At 34.1% G+C, this 25,379-nt stretch overlaps 3 protein-coding genes across 6 annotated transcripts in view; 1 reads left to right on the forward strand and 2 right to left on the reverse strand.

Annotated features, from left to right (window-relative positions):
- Window positions 1-3,246: 3,246 nt before the first annotated feature.
- On the reverse strand, window positions 3,247-3,954 carry LOC125061524. Its single transcript, XM_047667000.1, has 2 exons — window positions 3,802-3,954; window positions 3,247-3,431 (listed from the first exon to the last, which is right to left on the reverse strand). Exons 1-2 carry the CDS (start codon window positions 3,952-3,954, stop codon window positions 3,261-3,263), a joined length of 324 nt encoding a protein of 107 aa, XP_047522956.1. The 3' UTR covers window positions 3,247-3,260.
- A 3,409-nt stretch (window positions 3,955-7,363) lies between these two features.
- Window positions 7,364-25,379, reverse strand: part of LOC125061407 (leishmanolysin-like peptidase) — an 86,635-nt gene continuing 68,619 nt past the window's right edge. The window contains exons 6-20 of one of the 4 annotated variants that reach the window (XM_047666854.1): window positions 20,397-20,517; window positions 19,090-19,225; window positions 17,894-18,031; window positions 16,962-17,027; window positions 15,119-15,242; window positions 14,407-14,508; window positions 13,751-13,932; window positions 13,108-13,125; window positions 13,015-13,038; window positions 12,682-12,814; window positions 11,447-11,606; window positions 10,280-10,374; window positions 9,742-9,813; window positions 9,334-9,465; window positions 7,364-8,064 (exon numbers count right to left, since the gene is read on the reverse strand). In XM_047666854.1, coding sequence (XP_047522810.1) covers window positions 7,924-8,064; window positions 9,334-9,465; window positions 9,742-9,813; window positions 10,280-10,374; window positions 11,447-11,606; window positions 12,682-12,814; window positions 13,015-13,038; window positions 13,108-13,125; window positions 13,751-13,932; window positions 14,407-14,508; window positions 15,119-15,242; window positions 16,962-17,027; window positions 17,894-18,031; window positions 19,090-19,225; window positions 20,397-20,517 — 1,644 coding nt within the window. In that variant the 3' untranslated portion in view covers window positions 7,364-7,923. Of the gene's footprint in view, window positions 8,065-9,333; window positions 9,466-9,741; window positions 9,814-10,279; window positions 10,375-11,446; window positions 11,607-12,681; window positions 12,815-13,014; window positions 13,039-13,107; window positions 13,126-13,744; window positions 13,933-14,406; window positions 14,509-15,118; window positions 15,243-16,961; window positions 17,028-17,893; window positions 18,032-19,089; window positions 19,226-20,396; window positions 20,518-25,379 lie in introns of all 4 variants that reach the window. The other 3 variants (XM_047666852.1, XM_047666856.1, XM_047666855.1) reach the window with 3 other exon arrangements.
- Window positions 21,512-23,961, forward strand: LOC125061410. The gene is made up of 3 exons (XM_047666860.1): window positions 21,512-21,663; window positions 22,480-22,668; window positions 23,494-23,961. Exons 1-3 carry the CDS (start codon window positions 21,636-21,638, stop codon window positions 23,904-23,906), a joined length of 630 nt encoding a protein of 209 aa, XP_047522816.1. The 5' UTR covers window positions 21,512-21,635; the 3' UTR covers window positions 23,907-23,961.

Consider the following 25,379-nt stretch of genomic DNA (forward strand, 5'->3'; position numbering starts at 1 on the left):
TGAATCCCGTGGGGACAACCCACAGATCGCTCTTATAGCCCGCTTTTGCACTACAAATATCGATTTAATGTCAGCTGCATTACCCCACAAAATAAAACATTATGTCATGATACTATGAAACTAGCTGAGCGAATAGCTGAAAACAAGCTTTGCCATATTCTCATCCGTAAGATCGCGTATCTTTTTCACTGCGAACGCTGCAGAACTTAACCTATTCGAAAGATCTTTTATGTGTCGGCCCCGCTGGAGTTTACTATCTAAAGTAATTCCCAAGAACACCGCATTTTCAACGAGGTCTATTTCCTCATCTTTAATTATTATTTGAGAATGACTACTTTTTACATTTGAGCTTTTTCATTATTGTAACATTAATTTTGCAGTGTGCACATAGTTTTACGTTAGAATCCAGTTCAAAACTCTTAGTTTTAAGTTTATTTTTGTAAAGATTGTAATGTGTTTTGTGCATCAAATAAATAAATAAGTTACAAATTTAATACATTTTGTCTTCTTTTCGTTTAGCTTAAGATTATTTGAACCGGTGAACTACACTGGAGATATGGATTCTCTCAAGTAATGGATTTCGTCGTTTCACTTTAAATAAAATCGAAGTGTCATCAGCAAATAGTACTATCTCATGAAGCTCTTTACAAGAAATGGTAGGTCATTTATATAGACGAGGATTAAGAACGGACCAAGTATGGAGCCCTGCGGTACACCCATAGTAACAGACGATCCCTGTGATATAGCTCCATTTACATTTACCTTTTGAATTCTATATACAAACAAATTGAGATAAATTTAACACAATTGCATTCATTTAGAAGACATTTAAAAACGGCAATGCCGCGGATTGGCGTGCTTTTTCGGTAGGATTAAAAATCACATACGACACGTAATTATTATCTCTAAGTTTACTTGTGTCGAAATAATAACAAATTCAGATTAATGGGATACGATTGTTAACAGTTTAGATGTTCAGTGTCGAATGAATATTTAAATAAATCTCAACTACACTCAACGTATAGTTAGCCTATCAAAACGAATAAATCTATTTTTTAATTCCAAAACTACAATTTTTGAAGTTATACTTCTTTAGGCGCGTTATGAAAAATTTATGAGGGTGAAATTTTACGATGCGCGCGCACCGTGACACAAAATTAACAGAATGAACTTCATTCTGTTAATGAAGAGAAGCCCACGGAAGATGCTACGGCATCGGCATCTATTCATAAAACTGAATTCTATCACTCCTCCTTTACTGTGCAAAGTACTCGTATTCTGCTATGGAATTCTCTTCCAATTGACATTAGACGAGCTCAGTCCTTAAATTTATTCAAAAAGCTTCTTTTTGATCATTTTCTTTCTACCTCGTAATTAGCTACCTCTGCTTTTATATATTAATTATTGTGACTCTGTTAACCTTTTGTATTGTATTGTATTTTAAATGTTTGTCTATACATAGTTCTATTTATTATTATTGTTATTTTTCCTTTAGACTTTACTTTATTTTAGTTATAGTAACGGGTTATTTTTATTTTTTTTGTTAATATTTTTTGCAATTCTTGTACTCTACCCTCTGTAGGTGTTTCTTTTTTATTGTTCCACATTAGGGTTGCCTGGAAGAAATCGCTTGTTAGCGATAAGGCCGCCCGTTGCCTTATAACTTTTGTAACATGTTTTTTTTGTATTTTTGTTATGTGTATGTGTGTAAGGTAATAAAGCATAAATAAATAAATAAATAATAAATTGTGTTTCAATTATAATTGATATAATTGTAGTAGCATCGCAGATTTTTTCAAGTCAGTTTTCGTCAAATTGCCTGCTCAATGCTGATTATTCAGCCCCCGAAGGAAAGCTATTAATTTCATGTACAAAGGTATTTTATAATTTATGTGATTGTCAGCATAGTAAGTTTGGACTAAAATATTAAACTTACTGAACTCATGAGAACCAGTTATAAATGGCTTCTCTTAAAGTAAAGTAAAAAAATCATTTAATCATGTAGGTAACATAATGAACACTTATGACTCGTCAGTAAAGAAATACATACTAATGCTTCTAAATTTACATTTACTGCCAGTTCTCAAAACAAAGGCGTAGAACGGAAGAGAAGAACTGGCAATAAACTCTCCGCCACTCTTTTTAATCGCCATTTTTTTTTACACAACGTTTGTAAGGAGCTGCAACCATTACACCATGTTCCACATGACATATCAATTAATTAATAATAATAACATAAATTAAAAAAAAAAACCAAAGACTAGTCCTGTATCAGCAGGAGGCATGGTGAAATAGGAGCACGCACTTACATTCTCGTGGGAACAACACGCAAACACATAGTCGAAATAAACAACATCGCCGCATACACGAATTCAAGTACGACAAGTCACCACAAGCTGTACCCGTTCACGAGCATGACGCATGGCCAGCAATCGGCCTTAATAATGTTATTTAATAAAATACATAATATGGTCTAAGATCCCGCTATACAACGACCTTCACCGAGATGCTTATTTAATGAAACTTATTTTATATATAATTTAATATGTCAATAAATATAATCCATATGGGTTGCCTAGCAAATTTCAGTCCAGAGTATTTTTAATTAATTTAAAAAAAATATATTTTTTTAAACATTTCACCGGTATGATTATTAGATAAATTCTATACCAATCGAAAGTATGAAGCCCATAGAATATGCAAAAGTTAGGTTGTTTTTAATCTTTTAATTATTTATGTGTATATTTTTTATGTGACACTAAAGTATATATACATCTTTAGTATAAAAGAAGGTTATAGTGATACATATATAATACTACCCTGATTAAAAATATTGATTGAAAAAAGTTCCAAAATTTACTACATGCTAATTATAAAAAAAATTTTTTTTTTAAATATTAATTAAACATACTCTGGACTGAAATTTGCTAGGCAACCCATATGGATTATATTTATTGACATATTAAATTAAATATAAAATAAGTTTCATGAAAAAAGCATCTCGGTGAAGGTCGTTGTATAGCGGGATCTTATACTAATAATATGTAAGTAGTATATAATACATTTTTCTTCCTGAAGTTTCGGTGAGTACTTTAAAAATATGACAATTAAAATTTAATAAAAATGAGTTCCTTGTTATGTAGTGATATATATTTTCATGTAAAAATAAACAAGGTATTTGGTTTTCCATTTTAAGGTGATTTTGCATTTAAAATATAAACTTTTAAAGGTATGAATAAAAAATAAAATATTAGTTATTTTTAATAACCATGTTCTAATGCTATAATGTGAACTGCGACGTCCTCATCGTATGGAGTTTGTAAGTCAACTGAAACCTGATGAAAGAGACTCGCAAAGGCCACCTGTGTTGTGATCAAATCAGCTCCCGTGATATTGACGCAAACGAAGCTAACCATTTGGTTTTTGTCACGCTAGAAATAAAATATATTTTCTGTTATGTCGTGTCAAATCTATTACTTAGCCTTACAATTAACGAAATTAATTTATTTTTCCTGTATCCTTTTTTAGTTTAGTTTTTTGTGTTCCTGTTTAGCTTTGTCTAAATAACTATATGTATTATGTACTTTTGCACTTCTTATCGTATCTCGGTATCGTACATGGTGTAGGTACAATGCGATAATGTGGTGTGCGAGTGATGAAAATATGTAAAAAAAATTTGAAGCTGTTTTAAGGTGGAGCTGGGATTCGAGATTCGACAAATTGACCTTATAGTAGTTAATTATAATTAAATAAAAACCTTATCTGCAATATACGAGAAATAGTGTTAATTAGTAAACTTACGGGTAACGTGACATTAAGATGCACTAAGCCAGAAGCAATTGTGTGAGTTTCATCATAAAATATTTTCGAGTAATTCCACGATGGATCACCTGTAAATTCAGAATAAATACACAAACAGCTGACAGAGACCTCAAAGCCATTGTATATTGTCATTGTACATGATTAATGTAAAGTCCAGTTCATCACTTTTGTGTCCAGCCTTGCGATTCTGTAACTTACTTTTCGAACTCTCACAGCTGTTTTAGCAGCGGCGGTCGCGTTCAAATCAGTCGTGAATCATTTTATGATTTGGCATTCTGATAAGGAGGGAGCTTGTAGTTTATTGTTTTTTAGAATGCTAAATCGAATCGCAGGGCAGCTGACAGAGACCTCAAAGCCATTGTATGATGAACAGGATTTTACATTAGTCAAAGTTAAAATCATTTATTCATATAGGTTATATATATATATCATATTACACAATGTACACTTATGAACGTCAAAAGAGAAATATACAATAAATGCTTCTAATTTTACATTTACTTGTCTTACCGCTGACAGAGACCTCAAAGCAATTGTATGATGAACAGTATTTTACATTGGTCATGTTCATCACATTTGTTAAGTTAAGGCTATAACTAATTTTCCCAATTACAATTTTTTTAAACTAATTTGAATATTATTCAAGATATGTTTAAATATACCATCTGGGGCCCGTGGCAATTCTTTTGATGGGGCCCTATCAGTAAAAATCGTCCCTACTCAGTTTAATTTTAATAAACTTCGTGATTTTCAGCTTACTCACACACGTTGTATATGTCCCACCAATTGCCATCAATCACCACGCGATGGTATTAAACAAATATTTAATTTAAAAGTCCATTTACGGAGGAAAGTTATAACATACTACCACCGAATTAACGCAAGTGGAATCGCAAAGTACAGCTATTATTAGTATATGTTCATATTTACCAAAGGAATAATCACAATTATACTCAGTACATATGGCGATTGCAGTTATAAAACAGAAACAAATCAATACCTTCATTATCATGATTCTAAAACAGTAGGTTGTACACACACACAATTTATAGGTAGAGTGTGAAATTAATTTTTAAGCTTAATTAGTTAATTAGTTTTTGTAATTAACATTGATTTATTGGAAGCATAATACTGCATTAACACGCTACATAATGGTCGTAATTCTTTCATTCCAAGGTTCACAGATACATTTTTAAATGGATATTTAAAGTATTGTATTCGGCCCATGGCCCATGAGTTGTTCTCACCTCCAAGCGGGAGCTCCCCAGTACCAGCTCCTTCCTCTTGACCGTATTCAACGAAGAGCGATTCGAATCGTCGACGACCAGTCACTTTCCGAGCGGCTTGATCCCTTGGCGTTGCGTAAAGATATGGTCACTCTGCATCTTCTACCATATATACCGTGGAGAGCGTTCAGAGGAGTTGTTCGAGAGTTTCATTATTGGACGTCAAGGCAGAATACAAAATACCATCCCTATCACCTCGACGTCTGTCGTTTCACTACTGAGCGTTTTTAAGGCAGTTATTGCCGCGCATTCGACTTAGGGTCCTTCATGAAAAGAGCGTACCAATTCTTAAAAGGCCGGCAGAGCATCCATGTGAGTGTCTATGGGCGGCGGTTTCACTTAACATCAGGTGAGCCTCATGGCCGTTTGTCCTATTACAGAAAATAAAGTAAGAATTTAATATTTATAAAATAATTAAATACTTCACATTCATCCATAGAACATAATATCTCTTGGGCCCTCTTGGGTCGGGGGCCCGTGGTATTTTGCCAGCCCTGCCACCCTATTGTTACGCCACTATCTACGGTATACCGTAGTTAGCGAGTTAATGAGCACAAAGATAGAAAGCCCATTGCCGAAACGTTAGTCTCGACAGAGTAGCACTGGACTAACGGTGTAAGGTAAATAAAACAATAAATTTTAGGTAAAATATTTTTAAATCATCCACACGATTTACACAGTCATTTAAAAAGGTCTATTTACAATCCACACTCAAATAATGCCTTATAACAATATTTAGTTGCAACACAATTATTATACATTTATAATAATATTATAATTAACATTATTATATTACCTGACTGTTTTGTAGTTTATAAAAAGTTTCTAGGAATATTTTTATATTTTATAAGGCATTATTTTCACTAAAATCATTTAGAGCAGTGTTTCCCAACGGGGTCCAGGCCCCACAGGGGGGCATTTGTGAAGGCTATTCGATTTTTTTTAAAATAATTATTTGTAATTTCAGTTTTTCATTATATGTTTTAAATACTTACTGTGTTTCGTTAACAATTTCCAAGTAATTTCTTCCTAAAACCTATCATTTATGTTCTTAAGTGAGCAATTCATTTTAGATATTAAGAATTTTAGGAAGGCTAAGGTGGGGCATGGCACAAAATAAGTTGGGAAACACTGATTTAAAGGCATATACTTTTTAACGACAGTACACACAGTTCTGTTTAGCTTAAACTGAATCAATTTTAACAGATTCGTGCTACAAATCGCTGCCATTGTTGAACGTAAAAACTATAAAAAAAAAACAATTTTATGTTTATTTTTTCTCATTCACAATCACAAGTAACATTTTTCTTTATAATACATAAAATAATGTATTAAAATTTATTGATATATGTCTAAGAACATTATTTTGAAAGAAACTTTTCGCAATTTTCGTGCATTCTTGGAAAATTGCTTAGCACTAACACGCCTAAATAAAACCTCATTAACATCTTACTTACAAAACTCGACATTCACAATGCTTTATAGTGGTTTAAGTCACTTGAAACGTCGAATTATGAAAATAATTCATTAAACATTTCGTTCGGTTACAATTTGATGATCCCGCGTAAATCAAATGACGCATCGGTTTCATGTGTCAAAATCAAAAATGTCAAACGTCATAGAAAAATGTCACATATGAAGTGTCAGTTGGTAGTTACACAGAAGTCATTTTCACTTAAACTAAAACATAAATATACTTAAAACTAAGTAATTATTATAAATAAATTATTCTTCATTGCCAGATACAAAAAAAGTCGGTGGAGGTGATTTTTTTAATGTGAATTATAAGAGTGTATTTAAAAACATCAACGCATTTTATTATTAATTTAGTTAAGTTTTATTCACGCCAACACTACGGCCTACTATGGCTTCACGTCCACTTAAATGGCGTTTATAAGTAAAATAGCCGTTTAAGTAATGGCTTATCACAACCAATATATTCCGACAATAAAATAATTTAAAGCAATAAGCACCATATAATAAACAAACATCAATAAGTTAAGAACGGTATTTCTTATGATAATTAATAAACAAAAATGGCTTGAAAAAATCTCAAATAAAATAATACAATTTGAAATATAGAAGTAACCAGAGGCTATTTAATGTCACGTAATTTAGTTACAAGATTGCATTAGAAAAAACGTGTGTGTACTTATGAACACGCGTTAGAAGTTATACTTCTTTGGCGTAACAAGATAAAAATCTTTTCAAAAATTCTTCGTCTGTAGAAAAAACGTCACTAACAATAGAAAAAACTAAAAGCTAATAGATAAATTCAGGGTGTCGGTTTTTTGTGACGGTGTGCGCGCATCGTAAAAATTTACTATAATTTTTCCCTAACGCGCCAAAAGAAGTATAACTTCAAAAAAATCCACAGTTAATATTGGCAAATATGCGATCTAGTCTTCCCGTAAAACCACTACATAGATACATTCACTAACAAATAAAATGTATGTATAGACTCAGACTCGTATTTTTTTTTCCTTTAAGACTCGTATTTAAATCAAAAAATTTGCCTAGCCAAAAGGTTTGTCATCGCTGACATGTCAAAAAATGATAGCTGTCAGAATTCTACGGAATTAAAAATCAGAGTATAGTTTATTTTTACAGCTAGGATCTACGAAGGTATGAAAGAATAATACAATGTTTATTTTCTAACAACAACTCTTGCCATCCAACGATTTATAATTACGATGCTGAAAACGGCACCGTACCAAATTCATATAAAATTCACGTAAAAAGTTTTAACAGATACCGTCATTTTTAATCTTTTCATGAATTAAGACTATCAAACTGGTCATATGTGCGCGTGGCACTAGTGAAATATACTCCAAAACGTCGATAATAGAATGATGAGGTCGCTGTATATTTTGGGCGCGTTGCAAGCGAGAACGTCGTTGGGGTATAGATTCGGCGGTGGCGCCTCCTCACCACCTTTGCAATATTCATTGCGTGACTGAAATTATAAAGAAATACTTTTAAAATTAAATTACTAGTACCCATAACACAAGCTTCACTAGCTTAGCATGGGACTAGGTCAATTGGTGTGAATTGTCTAATAAAAAATCATGTGTCCAATTCACACGTGGTAGAAGTGAAACCTTCAAAAACAAAGTTTTTATAATTAAAATATGTAAATTAGACTTTTTCTCTATCTAAATGTAGGATCTTTTCTTAAAAAAAATATATTTTAATGTTAAATTTTTATTTATAACTTTAATATCAATCTTTAATTTGGTAAAAACTAAAATAATAAAAGTTTGAAATAAATTCACAAGATCCAACGTGGGAGAAAATGAGATAGGAAGCATTATACAGTGTATAAATTTTTAATTAAGTGTAGTACGAAGTTTTCACTTCAAAAAGTTTCTCTAACTAATGATTTGTAAATAAAACTGATAAATAATCTAATTTTATAATTAAACTACTTACTTGACTTACTTATTTAATTTTCATCAAATCTGTTTTTTTATTTCAGAAAATGTTCATCAAATACCCACTAATTTAAAGTTTATACACTGTATAATGCCTCCTATCTCACTCTCTCTCACGCCAAATCCTATTAATTTATGTGTCTGTCTCTTTTTACTGTCGCTTTTTCCGTTGCAACCGGTTTGAAATCACAACGATTCTAAAGAAGTTTCACTTCAAAATTTAGTGGAAACAAACTGTACACAGTTTTTCTGTCCACCAGGTCATCGAACAGATTTAAATACTTAAATTACTTTGGCTAGTGATCAGTGGCGTAACTATACCATTCGGGACCCGTAGCAAATTCTTTTGATGGAGCTCTATCAGTAAAAATCGTCACGTCAGTTGATTTTAATAAACTTCGAGATTTTCAGCGTACTCAATTACACGTTGTATATGTCCCACTAATAACCATAGGCTTCCTCTCTTAGGCGAGAGGGAATGGTCTGTAGTCCCCACGCTAGCCCAATGCGCATTGGAGACTTTACATTCATCCATAGAACACAATATCTCTTGTGGAGGGGGCCACTTGGGTCGGGGGCCCGTGACATTTTGCCAGCCCTGCCACCCTATTGTTACGCCACTGCCAGTGATATATACACCATAACATAACAATTAAAATGCGGGTAAAACATCACAAACCAATTGAAACATTGACGCTCAATAGACGATGCAAGACACCTGTTCTTGACAAGAACTCTCATTCGAATAGAGGTTGTATTAATATTTAACTATAATAAATAATAGAACTTACAGCAAACTCATCTCCACACATTTCCCTGCAAGGCGGACAAACGACGCCGCCTTTGTGAAGCCAGCCTTTTTGAATTATTCGCACTTGCAACACTTGTCCCGCAAAGTAACAGGTATACGTGTAGTTGCCAACCTAAAAAACATAAGGACTTTAAAAGTGCTTTCGTAAGTTTGAGGTCGCTATTGTGTTAAATTATCTTATTATGTTGATAACTATGTCACTGTCATTGTAGTTCGACCCAAAATTAAAAAAAAAAATGTAATAAGAATTATATTCGTTGGCATTACTGCCATGCCTTGCCGCACACTCAATAAATGGATTATGTATTAAATTGGCAATTACTAATATCGCCAATGCTCCAACATTATTATTTAATGAAATTAACAGATTATTTGTGATGATACTCACTATAATATGCAGTCGACCACTATCACACTTATATTTATAGCAACCGGAGCCCCAGTGTTGCCATTCTCTAATCTGAAATTCATTAAAATTTAAATTTTGGTAAAAATGATTAATTTTGTCAATATTTATTAATTTTTTTATGTATATAAAATTCTTGTGTTTTTTTATGTATATAAAAATGTATTTGTAACCAAAATCGTCCGAAAGGCCGATATTCGATAGATCTGAACTTGGGTTTTCCCCAAAAATGGGGATAACCCAATAGGCCAAGCTCAATTTTTTTATATTCTGGCATTAAAAATGCACAATAATTTTCGGTCTACATATATAATATATAGAGAGATACAATCTTATATACATATACATAATATCTCGATTAATTCATATCTTTTTTACATGTATTGTGTAAAAGTAACCGACCTGTATGAACGTGGAAGAGAGAGAGAGGTATGTCAGGTGAAGGAGGTGGAGATCCGTCTCTGCCTATCGCTTCGGGAAAATATATAGATAGATAGAAATGCAATAAGTGCCTATATACCTGTCTACAAGATTTCTGCTCCCACACCCGATCGCTATGGTCGAAACACTTGGAGTGTGTTCCGTAGTTTTCTAACGCGAAATTTACATCAGTCTCTGTAAAAAATTATGTTTATTTACCAAAATTTAATAACATAGTAATAATAATAATTATTAAAAATTGAAAAATAGGACTAAAATAAATGCAAAAAGTTTCGTCTTAATGGCAGTGTAAATTTAATGCATATTAGATGAGCGAGGAAAGTACCAGCTCAGGAGTCACCGGTACTACCAATTGAAATGTTTTTCTTTAAGCCAGCGAAAGAATTGGAGGCTTCATATTGACATTTATGCATTTGTCGCAGTAAAGTAGTTAAATCAGAGTGTTAATTGAATCTCTAGACAGTTAATTAAAGATCGATATTCAATCAAGTCGCTAAAGTTCCGTCAGACAAGTGACTGAACGAAACGTTTAACGAGTTTCCTAAACGTTCGTAGACAACAAAACGCATTTCAACTTTGGTAGGGTGAATTCAATTAACTCTTTGATTAACATAATCTCTCTGAATTAACAGATTTTTGAAAAATTTACAGATTTTTAAATCACATTCAGATTTTTTTGTTAAATTTACTCACAATATTGTTTTTTAAAGGATAATTAATCTATTTATATACAGAATATGAAGATATCAGAGTGTTTTTTAGAAGTTACATTTTCGTCTGGTACAAAACTATAGCTCTGATCATCATAAAATTTTGCTAGAGATATTTCGACACACAAAGCAATACAATAAATACTTTCACGAATTATCGTTTATTTTGTAATTTGTAATAAAAAAACTATGAGATAAACTTGCATATGGCTGCCCCTTAAAACTGCTTTAAATCACATTTGTCATCAGAAATATCATTTAATAACCTAATTAGATAGTTACAGTCTGTCTATAGGACATATTCGCAGCAAATCAAAATCATCAATCCCCAAACGGCATAGCTATAAACATTTAAAAAAAAAAACACGTCGCATTGCTAAGCTTCTGCGGTAATTTGTAAGACAGAATACAATATATCGACAATATAGTGAATAGTTCAGCTTTTGAGGAATACAACAAGCTATATTCACTATTACCAGCCTACGATAACCAGCTGACTATTACCAGCTTACTACTCACTAGCTTACGTAACTTACTAGGTGTATTCTCCTCATAGGAACATCGGCTGCCTCGTAGTAGTACGCTCTTGTGTTTCCACGTGAACTCCTGAAGATATGGGCAGTAGTCTGCCAATGATACAGAACCTCCGTAGTGGGATTCGTCACCCGATGGCACATTTGGTAATGTATCGAAGTGCTGGTAAATATATAATTACATATTAATAATAAAACCGGCAACTTTACTAACAAATATTCGGTGATTTTTAAACAATATATAACATTTATTATTTTATAAATTCAATTTCAGTATATATTCATAATAATGTAAAAACCCTTACTACATTAGAAGCCTGGAATATGTTTCTATAACTTATTTGGCAGCCTATACACGATTTTAAATACATATCTTTAAAGTTATTATAGCTATTTTGTATATTTTTACTAATTGAATTATTGAAGAATTCGTAAATCAAAGAGTTATCGGAAACGAGAATGAATTACAATTTATGAGTGTGGTAAAAACTAAAGGGCTCATTTTGGCAGTGTGCAATGATTGAGTGCGCAAACCAAATGTTCTTCTAAATATTAACTAAAATATATATATGTAACTTAATTAAGTCTTGTTCAAGGTTTAGTTTTTATATAAATATATTATCTAATATATAAAATTCTCGTGTCGCTGTGTTTGAAGTTAAACTCCTCCGAAACGGCTTGACCGATCTCATGAAATTTTGTTTGCATATTGGGTATGTCTGAGAATCGGACAACATCTATGTTTCATCCCCCTAAATGTTAAGGGTAGTCCAACCCCTAAATTATGTTTTTTTAATTTTTAGATATTTTTTTTTATGATACAGTATTAAAAATACATACAACCCCTAATTTTCACCCCTCTACGACCAACCCCTATTTTTTATTATAAATTATATACATGGCAAAACGACGTTTGCCGGATCAGCTAGTAAGTAGGTGGAAGAAATCGCTTGTTAGCGTTAAGGCCGCCCGTTGCCTTATAACTTTTGTAACATGTTTTTTTATTTATTTTGTCATGTGTATGTTTGTGAAAAAGGTAATAAAGCATAAATAAATAAATAATATTCTATATAATTTTTTTTTTATCTGTTAATACACAATCTAAATTCAATGTTTTCTGTTTCGTATATTTTGTGAAATATAATCTGTTTTAGCTTTGTATATTGTCTAAATGTTTTCTTTTATAATATGTATATGTGCAGCTGTAAGATTAAAAATAAATAAACACAAATGATTACCTGGTACTGTCTGGGAAGTATATTGTCGTGTCTGACTAAATTGCAGAGTACCACAGCATTACGACGTGGCGAGCATTCCGTTCGCAACGGTTCGCCTTTGATTCGCTCACAAAATGGCGCCGGGTTTTTCCGCCTAAAAAATATTTTTATTAAAATAAGAGGGTAGGATGTGTAACAATTGATGAGCTGTTGGCGACTTAGTCACATTGTCTTTAGCCGTCGTGCTGTGCGGACGTTTGTAAGTTTTGTGAGATTAATTATTTTTTTTAATTCTTCGGACAATTGTAACAATATTTTTGATGTCAAAAATCTTTATGTTTTAATGAAACTTACATGATTTCCGTGTCATTGTTGTCGCTTGTAAGGAATTAAAAATAATTAAAATATATAAAACAGTTTATATAGTATTTTTATCTAGATACTTACTCAGTGGAATTTTCCACGCTGCATATATTTACAAGTTATTTATCAGTATGTACATAAATCTCATTAAACTTGTTCTGTCCTTGGTACATTTATCAGAAACGAATTTAAAATAAACAATATGACCACTAGATAGCGTGAAAACGCATAATATATTAGTTACTAGCTTTACTTTGCGGTTTGAACCAGTATGAAATCAGCGTAAAAATATTTAAGTAACAGATAAGACCCCCTAAATCCCGAATTCGTTAATAATAGCTTTTGTCAATTAAATATAGATGGCGTTGTATATTGTTTAACCAATAGATGGCGTGAATTCCCATAACATATTAGTTCCTTCACCTTTGCGTATTGAACCTGTATGAATTTATAAAACCCGTTCTGTATTTAATAGTTTTAGTCACTTAAAAATAGATGGCGTTGCATATAATTTTATACCACTAGATGGCGTGCATTCCCACAATAATTAGTACCCTTAAACTGCATATTAAACTAGTATGAATTCATCGACATAATATCTTGAAATAACAGACAAGACTTTCTAAATCGTAATAAATACTTTTTGTTACTTAATCATAGATGGCGTTGCATATTATTTTTATATCACTAGATGGCGTGCATTCCCATAACATAATAGTACCTTAACCTTTGCGTATTGAGCCACTGTTTGCAGGAAGTCGTTGCGAAGCCACAACCCAAGTTCTTTCCCCAATGAAGGGGGGAAGAGAGGGAGTAGTCCGCCCTGTACCAGCCCGTATCTTCCATCATGGCGAATGTAATTCTACTGAACACACTGTTTTGAGTGTGCGTACCGGTCATGGCTTCGTTCTGTGAATAAGCGCAAAATGTTCACTTAAGTATGTAACTATTTTCGTTGGGCGTTAAATTTTTACGTCGATAAATGTCAATGTCAAAATTAAGTTTGATGTCATATTAATCTATAATCTATATTATAGACTTCGTCTGAAAATTTCTCGGAATCATAATAAATTTTCTATTATCTATATAGAAATAAAAAATTATCGCAAAATATGTTGCTAATTCGCACAACTCGCCGACGGCTGGGCCAATTTAAGTAATTTCTTGTACTCTGAGGTTTTAATGGAGAGAAAAATTTAAAAAAAATAGCTCTATTTGGTAATGAGGTTTTTATTCCGGAAAAGCGAACAGTCTCTATGGGGTTGCATAGCAAAATGTTCCATATGTTGATATGTAAGGTAGGCCAAGTAAGAAAATCATATTAGGGCGAACCGAAATTTGCGGGGGTAGCTAGTTAAAAATACATTAAGTCAACAGACGTACCTCAAAAACTCTTTTCTCCCAATGAGTGAGGGCAGTTCCGTCTCCACCTTGATCTTCTAATTCGGCGCCCTCTAGTATTGAGCAGTTGAAGTGTTCACGGACCTGAAATATTATTTTGCGTAAATTTGGCGTAAAAATATGGATGATTTGAGCGGTATATTGTAGATGGCGCTATACTCAGTTCAAGAAGTATTTTGAATTCTACGTGATTTATATATCAACCCCTTATTATTTTTGTACGATATTCTTAATGGGCGGATAGATAGTATTAGTAGTGCCCTATTTACTTTCATTAATTTCTTTAAGAATCCCTCCACCGTGCGACAAATATAAGTGTAGCTGTTATTACTTATAAATAAATAATTAAATTGAATTAAATTTTGGTCTTAATTGTCGTGTCTGTTACGGTTTTATTAATTATATTCAAGGTCTAAATATAGTAATCCCTTCTATAACGCGGTACACCCGGACCACGTTATAGGAAATCGCGTTGTAAGAGTATTCTCGTAAAACCGATTATCTTAAAAATATTTATTTTAAGTCTACAACAACACAATTTAAACAGGCGCTATGGACTTGACAAATCATTATAAATTTCACACTACAGAAATATAACTTGAGAATTCCTCGCGTTATGGGAGGAAATACCGCGTTATATGGGGGACGGAAATCGCGTTATAGGGGTGCCGCGTTATAAATAACTACAACTCACCTCTTTAACAACTCTAGGAGTAACAATCATATGCAGGGTCCTCTCCATATAGCCACCTCTGATCATCCATCTTGGCCTGGTTATGTTCCTAACTACACGGTCTGACCATTTATGGATTTGGAGCCTGAAAATAGAAACCGCGTAAATATGCATCCCTGTTTAGATGGAGCAGTTTTCTATATTTATCAACAGATGGCGTTGTGCTCACTGACGTTAAGTTTAAAATGCGATGGCGAAACATGACAGTGTTTGGGTTTAATATTTTTGTTAAACTTTTAGTAAGCAACTTGAAATGTGTGTTGTCTCATCATCGGACGTTTAGGCAGAATACGAAATTCCATACGTATCACCTCGACGCAATCTTTCAAAATGTAGTTATTACCACCACTAAGTGGAATAAGATCACGGCTAAAGTATTTTTGAACCAATGCGACTTAGAGTCCAACAAGAAAAGAGCGTACCAATTCTCAAAAGGCCGGCAATTGGTGGAGGGCGGTATCACTAAACATTAGGTGGGCCTCCTGCCCGTTTGCCTTGTTCTATGAAGAGAAAGAAGAAGAAGTGAAACTAATTTTTCACTCTGTTTCATATTTATACAAATCTAAAACATTAGATTTCCGAGACTTAGAGGGAGGGAAAATGGAAGATATGTTAGGAATTTCATGAATTTAACTGTCATTAAAATATTAAATGTCGAAAATTAATACAAATAATAAATGTAATTTTTTAAATTTATTTCTTCGATAATAATTAAAACACGTGGCATTTCAATTTACAATTCGTCGTTTCAATAAATTATTTTGCATAAAATACTAATATTTCATAAATTCTCTCCCTCCCTTTTCTTCCACAAAAACGCTGCACATCTTCGTGACGTTCCGTAAAAATATTTTCCTCATGCGCCCCAAGAAGTTTCACTTCAAAAACGTGAGTGGTGTCTCTTAAAGGTCTGTTGTTTACGATTCGTACGTCAACAAAATAGTTGTTTATAATAGTCCTATATAAGATTCCCAATAAATTGGTTAGGAATAGCTACTTAGTTTTATAGTTTTGTCTTTGATTGACATAACCTTTACACATTTAAAGAAAAAACTTTTTGACCGGATTGAAGTTATGTATTATTATAAATTTACAACTATTAAACATAATTTTAAATTTATCCGACGTTTCGCGTGCTTTACAGCGTGCGTGGTCACGGTGACTGAAGACAAAAGGTGTTGGATGTCAAAAAGTATCACAGCTGTAGAGAAAGTTGCATTATCTGTATTTATTTCCCCGGAATTGGTATCGACTAAAAGATGGGGGGTTTTGGCAAAAATGGCTGGTGAATTAATGGTGTCCTCTATTTTCGCGGATTGTTTTTCTTGAGATTTTAATTTGGATATTATTTGACCAAGGTGTTTGACAATTTTAGGCCGTCTTCTCTATTGAAATTGGGGTGTTTTTTTGATTTCAATGGCTTCGCGTACCAATCTTGGGAAGACTCTTTTTTCTTTCGCAAGTACTTTCGTTGGTCAAAGCGTATGTAAAGATTAGGCCTATCTAGTATGTGTTCACAGACTGCTGATTTTGTGTGTCGTCTATGTCTTACTTAGTTTTAGTTTTACGGCTGTCCATAGACACTCTCAATGCCAGAGGGCACGAGCGTTGCCAGCCTCTTAAGATTTGGTACGCTCTTTTCTTGAAGGACTCTAAGTCGAATTGGTTCGGAAATACATCAGTGGGCAGCTGGTTCCATAAAGTAGTGGTGTGCAGCAGAAACTGCCTTAAAAATCGCTCAGTTGTGGAATGACTTACAAAGTTATCAATTATACAAAAGTACGAACTCAAAACCGATACTTACTGCTCATCTAATGGCGGATTTCCTGTGTCTACACGTCTTGGTGTGAGCGGATCGCCATTTTCATCTCTGAAACACGCGAATTAAAAAAATAAATCAGTTGCGCTACAACTTTAGGTCTGGGCCTCAGATTTCTGTATCTATTTCATGATCATTTCTCAATCTAATAGGCAAGTAGGCGATCAGCCTCCTGTGCCTGACACACGCTGACTTTTTGGGTCTAAGGCAATCCGGTTTTCTCAAGATGTTGTCCTTTACGGTTCGAGAGAATGTTAAATGCAAATAGAATTAAACTCCATTGGTGCACAGCTGGGGCTCGAACCTACGACCTCAGGGATGAGAGTCGCATGCTGAAGCCACTGTGCCAACACAGTTAGTTTTTTGTTACATAAAAAAAAATATGTTTATTATGGAATATAAGATACAGGTATCACTTATTCCACGTCATTAAATTAATAGTTATTATGCCAAAACAGCGCACACACACAACCTTAAAATGTGTTTGATCTAAAAGATCCTGTCTAACCATAGATTACAAATAATTCTAGTCAACGACTATAAATGTAATACCTCAACCCCAACTATGCAAAAAACGCAGTTTTGTATCGCGCAGCCCGGACAACGACCACTATTTAAGCCTTGACTTGTTTAAGCTATCGCGGAATATGCTTAAAAGGAGTATTAAGAATATCCCTAGGGCTAAACCTGCATCATGAGCACATCCCACATACACACCATCAGAATTAGGTATAACTTAGTTAAATGTATTTAATAATTTTTATTGATTTTTTCCTTACGTAAATGTTTGAACCTTTTTGTATATATTATGTATTCCATCTTTGCCTATATGTTTAGTATAATTGATTTAATATATAATTTATGTTAGCTGTACTAATAAATAAATAAGATAATATTAAAGAAAGTTTTTGACTTACCTGTAAAACCCGAAGAGGGACACGCTAAATCCTAGCGCGTGTAGCATTTCGTGTTTGACAGTTGACAGCACGTGTGGTAAGTCCCTGTAGCGGGTTGATAGCTCGCCGGGGCAGAAATTGGCGTGACCAGCTACTGGTCTGCAAATAAAATATTCACAATTCATTTAAATGTGCGACGTTGAATCGCTTGATTTATAGAGTCTGGCTAATGAAAGAAGATGATTTAATTATTTGAAAACTCTCGGATGGCAACACAGAATGTCATTGAATTTCTTAGGTATGATTTATTTTCTTGATACTTCATGCAATTACTCATTTTTATTTCTATTATATATTTTTTCCGAATAGTTAACTGGTATAATAGCCTAAACTTTGTTTTATTTGATAGAATATTTCGTTTCTTTCGCAGGATTTCATTATTCCGAATAAAGATGTGTTTTATAATAAATATAGTTTTAGTTTTCCATGCAATGCTAGTTAGTAATTTTAAGTATCAATAGTAAAAGACTAAATACGTATAGTAATTAATTCCATAGAAATGTAGTTACTATCAATGTAAAAAATAATAAAATTAAATCAAGTAAGTTAATTCCACAAAATATATCAAACTTTTAGTCAGGGATACCATACTAAAAAATTTGAAATTGCCGCGCTTTTTCGTTATCTTCTTTCATTAGCCAGACTCTAGACAATTTTGTAAACTAAGTATCAATACTATTAAACTTTTTGGGTCTAAGGCTCACAATTTTTTTTAGCTTAATTACGTAATAACTTAAGTAGGGACTTGATTTTAGGAACTTGTGTAATGTGAATTTCATAGAGAAAGTCTATTAGACTAGCCGGAATTCGAATCTACGATCTCAGGAATGACAGCTCATGCACGCACGTAAGTTTGCCAAAAAGTTTTGCTATAAGTAGCCAAGTGGGGGCCTCATAGCCTAGCGGTCTTATTAAGTGGCAGCTAGGTGAGTGGTACCGGGTTCGATTCCCGGTTCGAGGGCAAGTTTTAATTTAATTTAAATTTGTTCTCGAATCTCGGCCTTTGGGAGGGTTGTCGGAGGACACGGTCGAATTTCTAAGGGCAAGCACGAATTATAAAAAATCTTATACTTGACGCTGGCTAATGAACAAATCGTGCCAGACCCATAAAAAAAAAGTAGCCTAGTACCTATTATGATGACTGAAAATGTTGTTACCTGTCCAGCGCTGATTCTTGTTGACAATGCGATGCGTAGGCGACGGTAAGACCACGCCTACACCTCTCAGTTTCGACTGCACTTACATATAACACGAAATCTGTGTTTTCTATACCTATTGACTCTTCTTGTGGAGCTGAAAAGACAAAAACTCTTTACGAAATCAAAAGCTCAACCCTAATATATATATTTATATAGCCAATAATAACAATTGCAAAAGACGAATTGTAAATTAAAATGCCACGTGTTTTTACTATGAAAGAAATAAATTTAATGAATTGTCATTAAATTCCTAACATATCTTCCTTTTTCCCTCCCTCTAAGTATCGTAAATCGAAAGTTTTAGATTTGTATAAATATGAACAAGAGTTAAAATAAGTTTGCCAAAGAAGTTTCACTTCTGACATGTGTCCTTTGTACGCACGCACTTTTTTTAAAATGTATAATTTCTTTTCTCTTCTATGATTGTAATGTTTGTTGTGCACACTTGTCATTGAAGCACTTGCATGTATTGTGTTTTATGTATGTCGTGTGTTCTCTGTGTTTGTAGGTGTTTCGTTAGTGTGCCATTTAAAAAAATACCTAGATTAACGCTTCTCGAAATTATCGAAATAGAAAAAAAAATTTTTTTAGGATGGCGGCAAACAAGCTTATGGACATTGGATACCTATTTTTTTTTATTATTGGATAGGAGGGAAAGGAGCCTACTGGATGTTTTAGTGGTTGCGTTGCTAGACATTGACGTCGGAGTATGTTGTTTTCTTCTTTAAATGCATTAAACGATGTCTCGAATGCATTAAACTGACGGAGTTAAAGAACGTTAGAAGAATCGGTTGACCAATTTATGAATCGATTTCTTCATTTTTTTTGGGACAGGAGGCAAACTTTAAACAACGTGATAACCGCCGCCCATGAACACCTGCAACGGGGGCTAGTGTTATGCCTTTCAGAGAATGGTACTCTCTTTTCTTGAAGACCCTTAAGGCATATCAGTACGGAAATACGTGTAGTGGCAGCTCTACATACAGGTGGTGGGCGCCACGCCAGGCGTTGAGATGGTCTCACTACCACTATGTATTACCAGTCACTGAAGTATTTCCCATTCAATTTGACTTACAGTATTTCAAGAAAAGACCGTACCAATGCCTATAATACTGGCAAGGCAATTCTGGCAATGTGAGTGTCTATGAGCGGTATCACTTACCATCAGATTCATCTCCTAAAAAAAGATGGAATTCTGGCTCAACTCGACGTCTGATGATGGACTTCGTCAGAGAACTATAAATCATAAATGCGGTAGAATTTACCTGCCGTTTCCGTCTCGGCACTGTCCAGTGCATTATCACTGAATTCAGTGGTTGTCACCTCGTCAGGATACCGTGGTAATTCCCGGCAAAGATGTCCCGTACTATTGCAAACATGGCAGGGCTGGAAAGAACAAATATTTGTTATAATAACAATTACATATTATTGAAGTTATACTTCTTTAGGCGCGTTATGAAAAATTGATGGGAGTGAAATTTTACGATGCGCGCGCACCGTGACACAAAATTATCAGAATGAAGTTGCCCACTAACGAATTCTTTTTAAACCAGCCGGGCGCCGAGCGTGCGCGAGCGAGATGGGAATAAGACAATCTACAAGTAAAAAGAAATAGAATATGCGTGAAGATAGCAGCTATGCCAAGAATTTTGAATGACCATAATGTCCGTTGTACCCTTTAAACAAATAAAGGAGTTTTAACTATTTTTTCAAAGAAATTTAGCAATGCTTTTTCACAAAGACCTATTGTTACTTAGTTAAAAGGTTATGAAACATACCTAGTTATTAAATTGAATGAATAATATAATAAAATATTAAATAATAATTATTCTTATTAATATTATTTAATAATTGAATAATATACTAAATATTAAATATTATTAAATTATTAACGTTAAAAATGAATTATTAATTATTTAATTTAAAAAAAAATAAATAAAGAAAACCAAAGAAGTTCTTCAACTTCTTACGCGCGCACACTTTTTTTTAAACCTTTTTCACCAATAACAAAAAAATCAGTGGCGCTACAACCTTTTTAGGTTTGGGCCTCAGATTTCTTCATGATCATTTGTTAATCTAATAGGCAAGTTGGTGATCAGCCTCCTGGGCCTGACGCACGCCATCCACTTTTTTTGTCTAAGGCGAGCCGGTTTCTTAACGATTTTTTCCTTCAAAGATAGAACGAATGTTAAATGCGCACATAGAAAGAAAGTCCATTGGTGCACAGGGGATCGAACCTACGACCTCAGGGATCACACGCTATAGCTAGGCCACACTGCTCAACTAAATTTATTTACAGCGAGGAATTGCGACCAAACTATATAAATTTGTTTTAATTTATTGACCCTTTATTTAAATGTCCAGGGGTTTATAATTAATGTTTCTAGGCATAGAGAATATGAATTTAATTATGAATATAAATTCCGTTATAGTTTTGGGTTAGTCCAATTTATTTTAACAATAAAACGAAATTGAATTTCGCTTTGTAATTTTCACTTCGTGCAATGTATTTCAATTGGTTCCACTTTATAGGTAATATTTTTTACACTTTTTCTCTTTTAATTTCTAGATTTTATAACTTCTGTAACTGAATTAAGAGTTAAAAAATCAGTGGCGCTACAACCTTTTTAGGTCTGGGCCTCAGATTTCTGTATTTTTTTCATGATCATTTGTCAATCTAATAGTCTAGATTCTAGTAGGTGATCAGCCTCCTGTGCCTGACACACGCCGTCGAGTTTTGGGTCAAGGCAAGCCGGTTTCCTCACGATTCCTTCACCGTTCGAGCGAATGTTAAATGTGCACATAGAGAGTCCATTCGTGCACAGCCGGGGATCGAACCTACGGCCTCAGGGATGAGAGTTGCACGCTGAAGCCACTAAGCCAACTCTGCACTGAATTTGATGTGTAATGGTATACAGAATTGTAATAAAAAACGTACACGTTTATTCATCCTTACTTTTTCCTTTTTAAAATTTTCAAAGACTAGTTTTGAATAACATGTGGCTAACTTTTGGCGCGAGTTATGACATCTATATTCGTCAAAATGAAGTACGTTTATGACCTTAGTTTTGAATAATCTGTGGCTAAGTTTTGGCGCCAATTATTACATCTATATACGTCAAAATGATATACGTTCATGACCTTAGTTTTGAATAATCTGTGAGTAAGTTATGGTGCGAATTATGACACATAAATTCGTTAAAATCAAATACTTTTTGACCTTAGTTTAGAATAATCTGTGCCTAAGTTTTGGCGCCAACTATATCAATACCTTTTTGACATACGGTTGTCATAGTTCGGACTGAACGACATATTAATTACTCTTTAATCTCTGATTTAAACTTTTAGGTGGTAGTATATTACTACTACAAATAAACGGCCTAGTTCTGCTAACAGCGAACGTAGAAGACATAAAGAGGATAGCGCAGAAGATCGTACCCGAGTCATTGGCCGACAAGTTAATCGATTTCGTCATGAAAGCTACAAACAAGGAAATTAATGTCTCCCAAGAGAATAGTGATAATAAGGATATATCGGGTAATATATTTATGAATACATTCCTACATTTATTGGTAATTTTTCTGTCAACTGTCAAAATATAACGCATTTTTGATGTACTACGTCGACTCGTTTCGGAACCCTACCCTAAGGCTACTAGAAACTTTTTTTAAAGGCCGGCAACGCACTCGCGAGCTCTCTGGCATTGAAAGTGTCCGTGGACACTACATTCATTGGTAATTTTTCTGTCAACTGTCAAAATATAACACATTTTTGACCTACGGGAATCTTTGCTTTGACTCATTTCTGAATCCTACCCTAAGACTACTAGAAACTTTTGTTAAAGGCCGGCAACGCACTCGCAAGCTCTCTGGCATTGAAAGTGTCCGTGGACACTACATTCATTGGTAATTTTTCTGTCAACTGTCAAAATATAACACATTTTTGACCTTCGGGAATCTTTGCTTCGACTCATTTCTGAATCCTACCCTAAGGCTACTAGAAACTTTTTTAAAAGGCCGGCAACGCACTCGCGAGCTCCCTGGCATTGAAAATGTCCATGGACTATCAATTAATATCAGATGAGCCTACTGCTCGTTTGCCCCTTGTTCTATAAAAAAAGCTTAAAACTGCATTCAAGACCTGTCAAACCATTTTTTCTCTTTGTCATATACATATTTAACAGTGCTCTATCTAATTTAGACTTGTGCTACTTTTTGGAATACGGACCTAAGTCACAGTCTGAATATCATTAGTCGAAAGTCAAGAATTAGTACGAAGGCGAGGGAAATAAGAGGAATGTTAAAAAAAATTCTTTACTAAACTAGCATATTTATTAAATAATAAAATAACAATTTCTTACAGCAAATGAATGGACAAAACCTAAAAAGTACAGACCAAATCAAGAGAGCTACCGAAAAAGCAAAGACAAAAGAACGGGTTTCAATTTAAACGATCGAAATTCAAATGAAAATAAACCAATACCCAAGAGCCACAGACAAAACCCATACACGTTTACCATAGATAGAACGCCGGCCATTGTTTCCAAAGGCAACAGGAACATAGACAAGAATTTTGTGCGGAGTAGATTCATACAGAATGCAGATTCAGTACAGGAGGTTGTGTTACGTACCAACACGTTAACCACAGAGAAAGAGAGGACGGAATTCGATCAATATGACAATTCTAATTATCCGAAATCAGCTGGAGTAATAGCTACCAGTGGTAGAGTCGCGTTGACGAAACGACCGGGTACTGACAGTGATGAAAATGAATAGATTCTATTGAGTAATATTTATAATTTATTTTCTCCTGTGAAATTTAACTTTAAAGTACCGGTTAAAGTTATATAAAAAAAAGTGCGTGCGTACAAAGTACACATGTCAGAAGTGAAACTTCTTTGTAAATTAATTATTACTAAGGTAAAAGCCCCAATAGATGATCATGTCCCAGTATATGATCACTCCATGTATATGTATATCTATATCACACTGTTTACACACTGAATAAATGTGCTAATGATAATATAAATAAATAAAAAATCTGCGTTTACTGCACAAGACGTTATGCGACAGAATTGCCACCTAAAGTTCTAATATGTAACTACTAAACGAATACATCAACCAATAACGTGTATTTTTTCTCGATCTCTTTACTCTCTCTCTCAATCTTTCTCACTATATCTCTCTCCCACCTTTCACTCCATGGCACTGTGCGTGATGCGACGTTCGCTCTATCTCACTCTCTCTCTCGATCTTTCTCACTTGCTTGCTCCCTATTCTTTCTCCATGGCTATTTGCTTCATGCTACGTTCGCCCTTTCTCACTCTCTCTCAATTGGTCTCAATCACTCTCCCTTTTCTGCGACAAAAACGCTGCACACCTACGTGACGCTAATGTTATCATTATTGCGTTTAATCAAATTTTCCCCTGATGCACCTAAAGAAGTTTCACTTCAAAAATACAAAAAGGTTTGCAACCAATGGTTTGGACTAATGGTCACAATTTCTCTGTCCACCGAACGAGGCTGCCCGCTACCATCGATAGCGACCCCAGGACCAAGTCAAGCGTGGCTCCAAACATCAACACGCTGCGAATCTGACAGGGATGTCTCCTCGGTCGTTGCAGCCCCCATCGAGGGCTAAATAATTCGTCCCGTTTCGGCCTTTATTAGCAGGTCGCGAACACACAAACCACCCGAAGGGGGCACACGCACCAGCTTAAACACCCGTCGCGAGGGTGGGTGTAACAAAGCAAGAATTGTGTCCACCGAAGCGTCGACATTAATTAAAGTAACATAATTAATTATTGGTTTATTAATACGGAGATATGCACAAAGTGCTGCAGTAGAAACGTATAATTAATTAAGTTAATTAACGAGGAATACAAAAGCGATTTCATATGCTAAAATAGGTATGTAGGGAAAAAAAAATGCATTCCTGCGTTATACATTGAGAATTCGTTTTTGGACCTTTAGTCCCTAGTATATTTTGTGTTTTTGTACTTTTAGTTGATATGTAGGAAATACTATTGCAATTGTTTATATAACCCTTAGCAACACTGTACCAGGATTGATTGATTTAATCCTGAGGTAAAGTAAATAATCACCAAACATAATAATATAGCTTTATTTTGTTTCATAAAAATACAAACATATATACGATACATGACATTCATAGTGTTGCGGTTCCTGGGACATCAGGGTGCTTTCAATAATAGAGGATTTTAGTTTTACTCTAAATTAACCACTCG

Source organism: Pieris napi, chromosome 23, assembly GCF_905475465.1.
Source record: "Pieris napi chromosome 23, ilPieNapi1.2, whole genome shotgun sequence".
Taxonomy (NCBI): Eukaryota; Metazoa; Arthropoda; class Insecta; order Lepidoptera; family Pieridae; genus Pieris; species Pieris napi.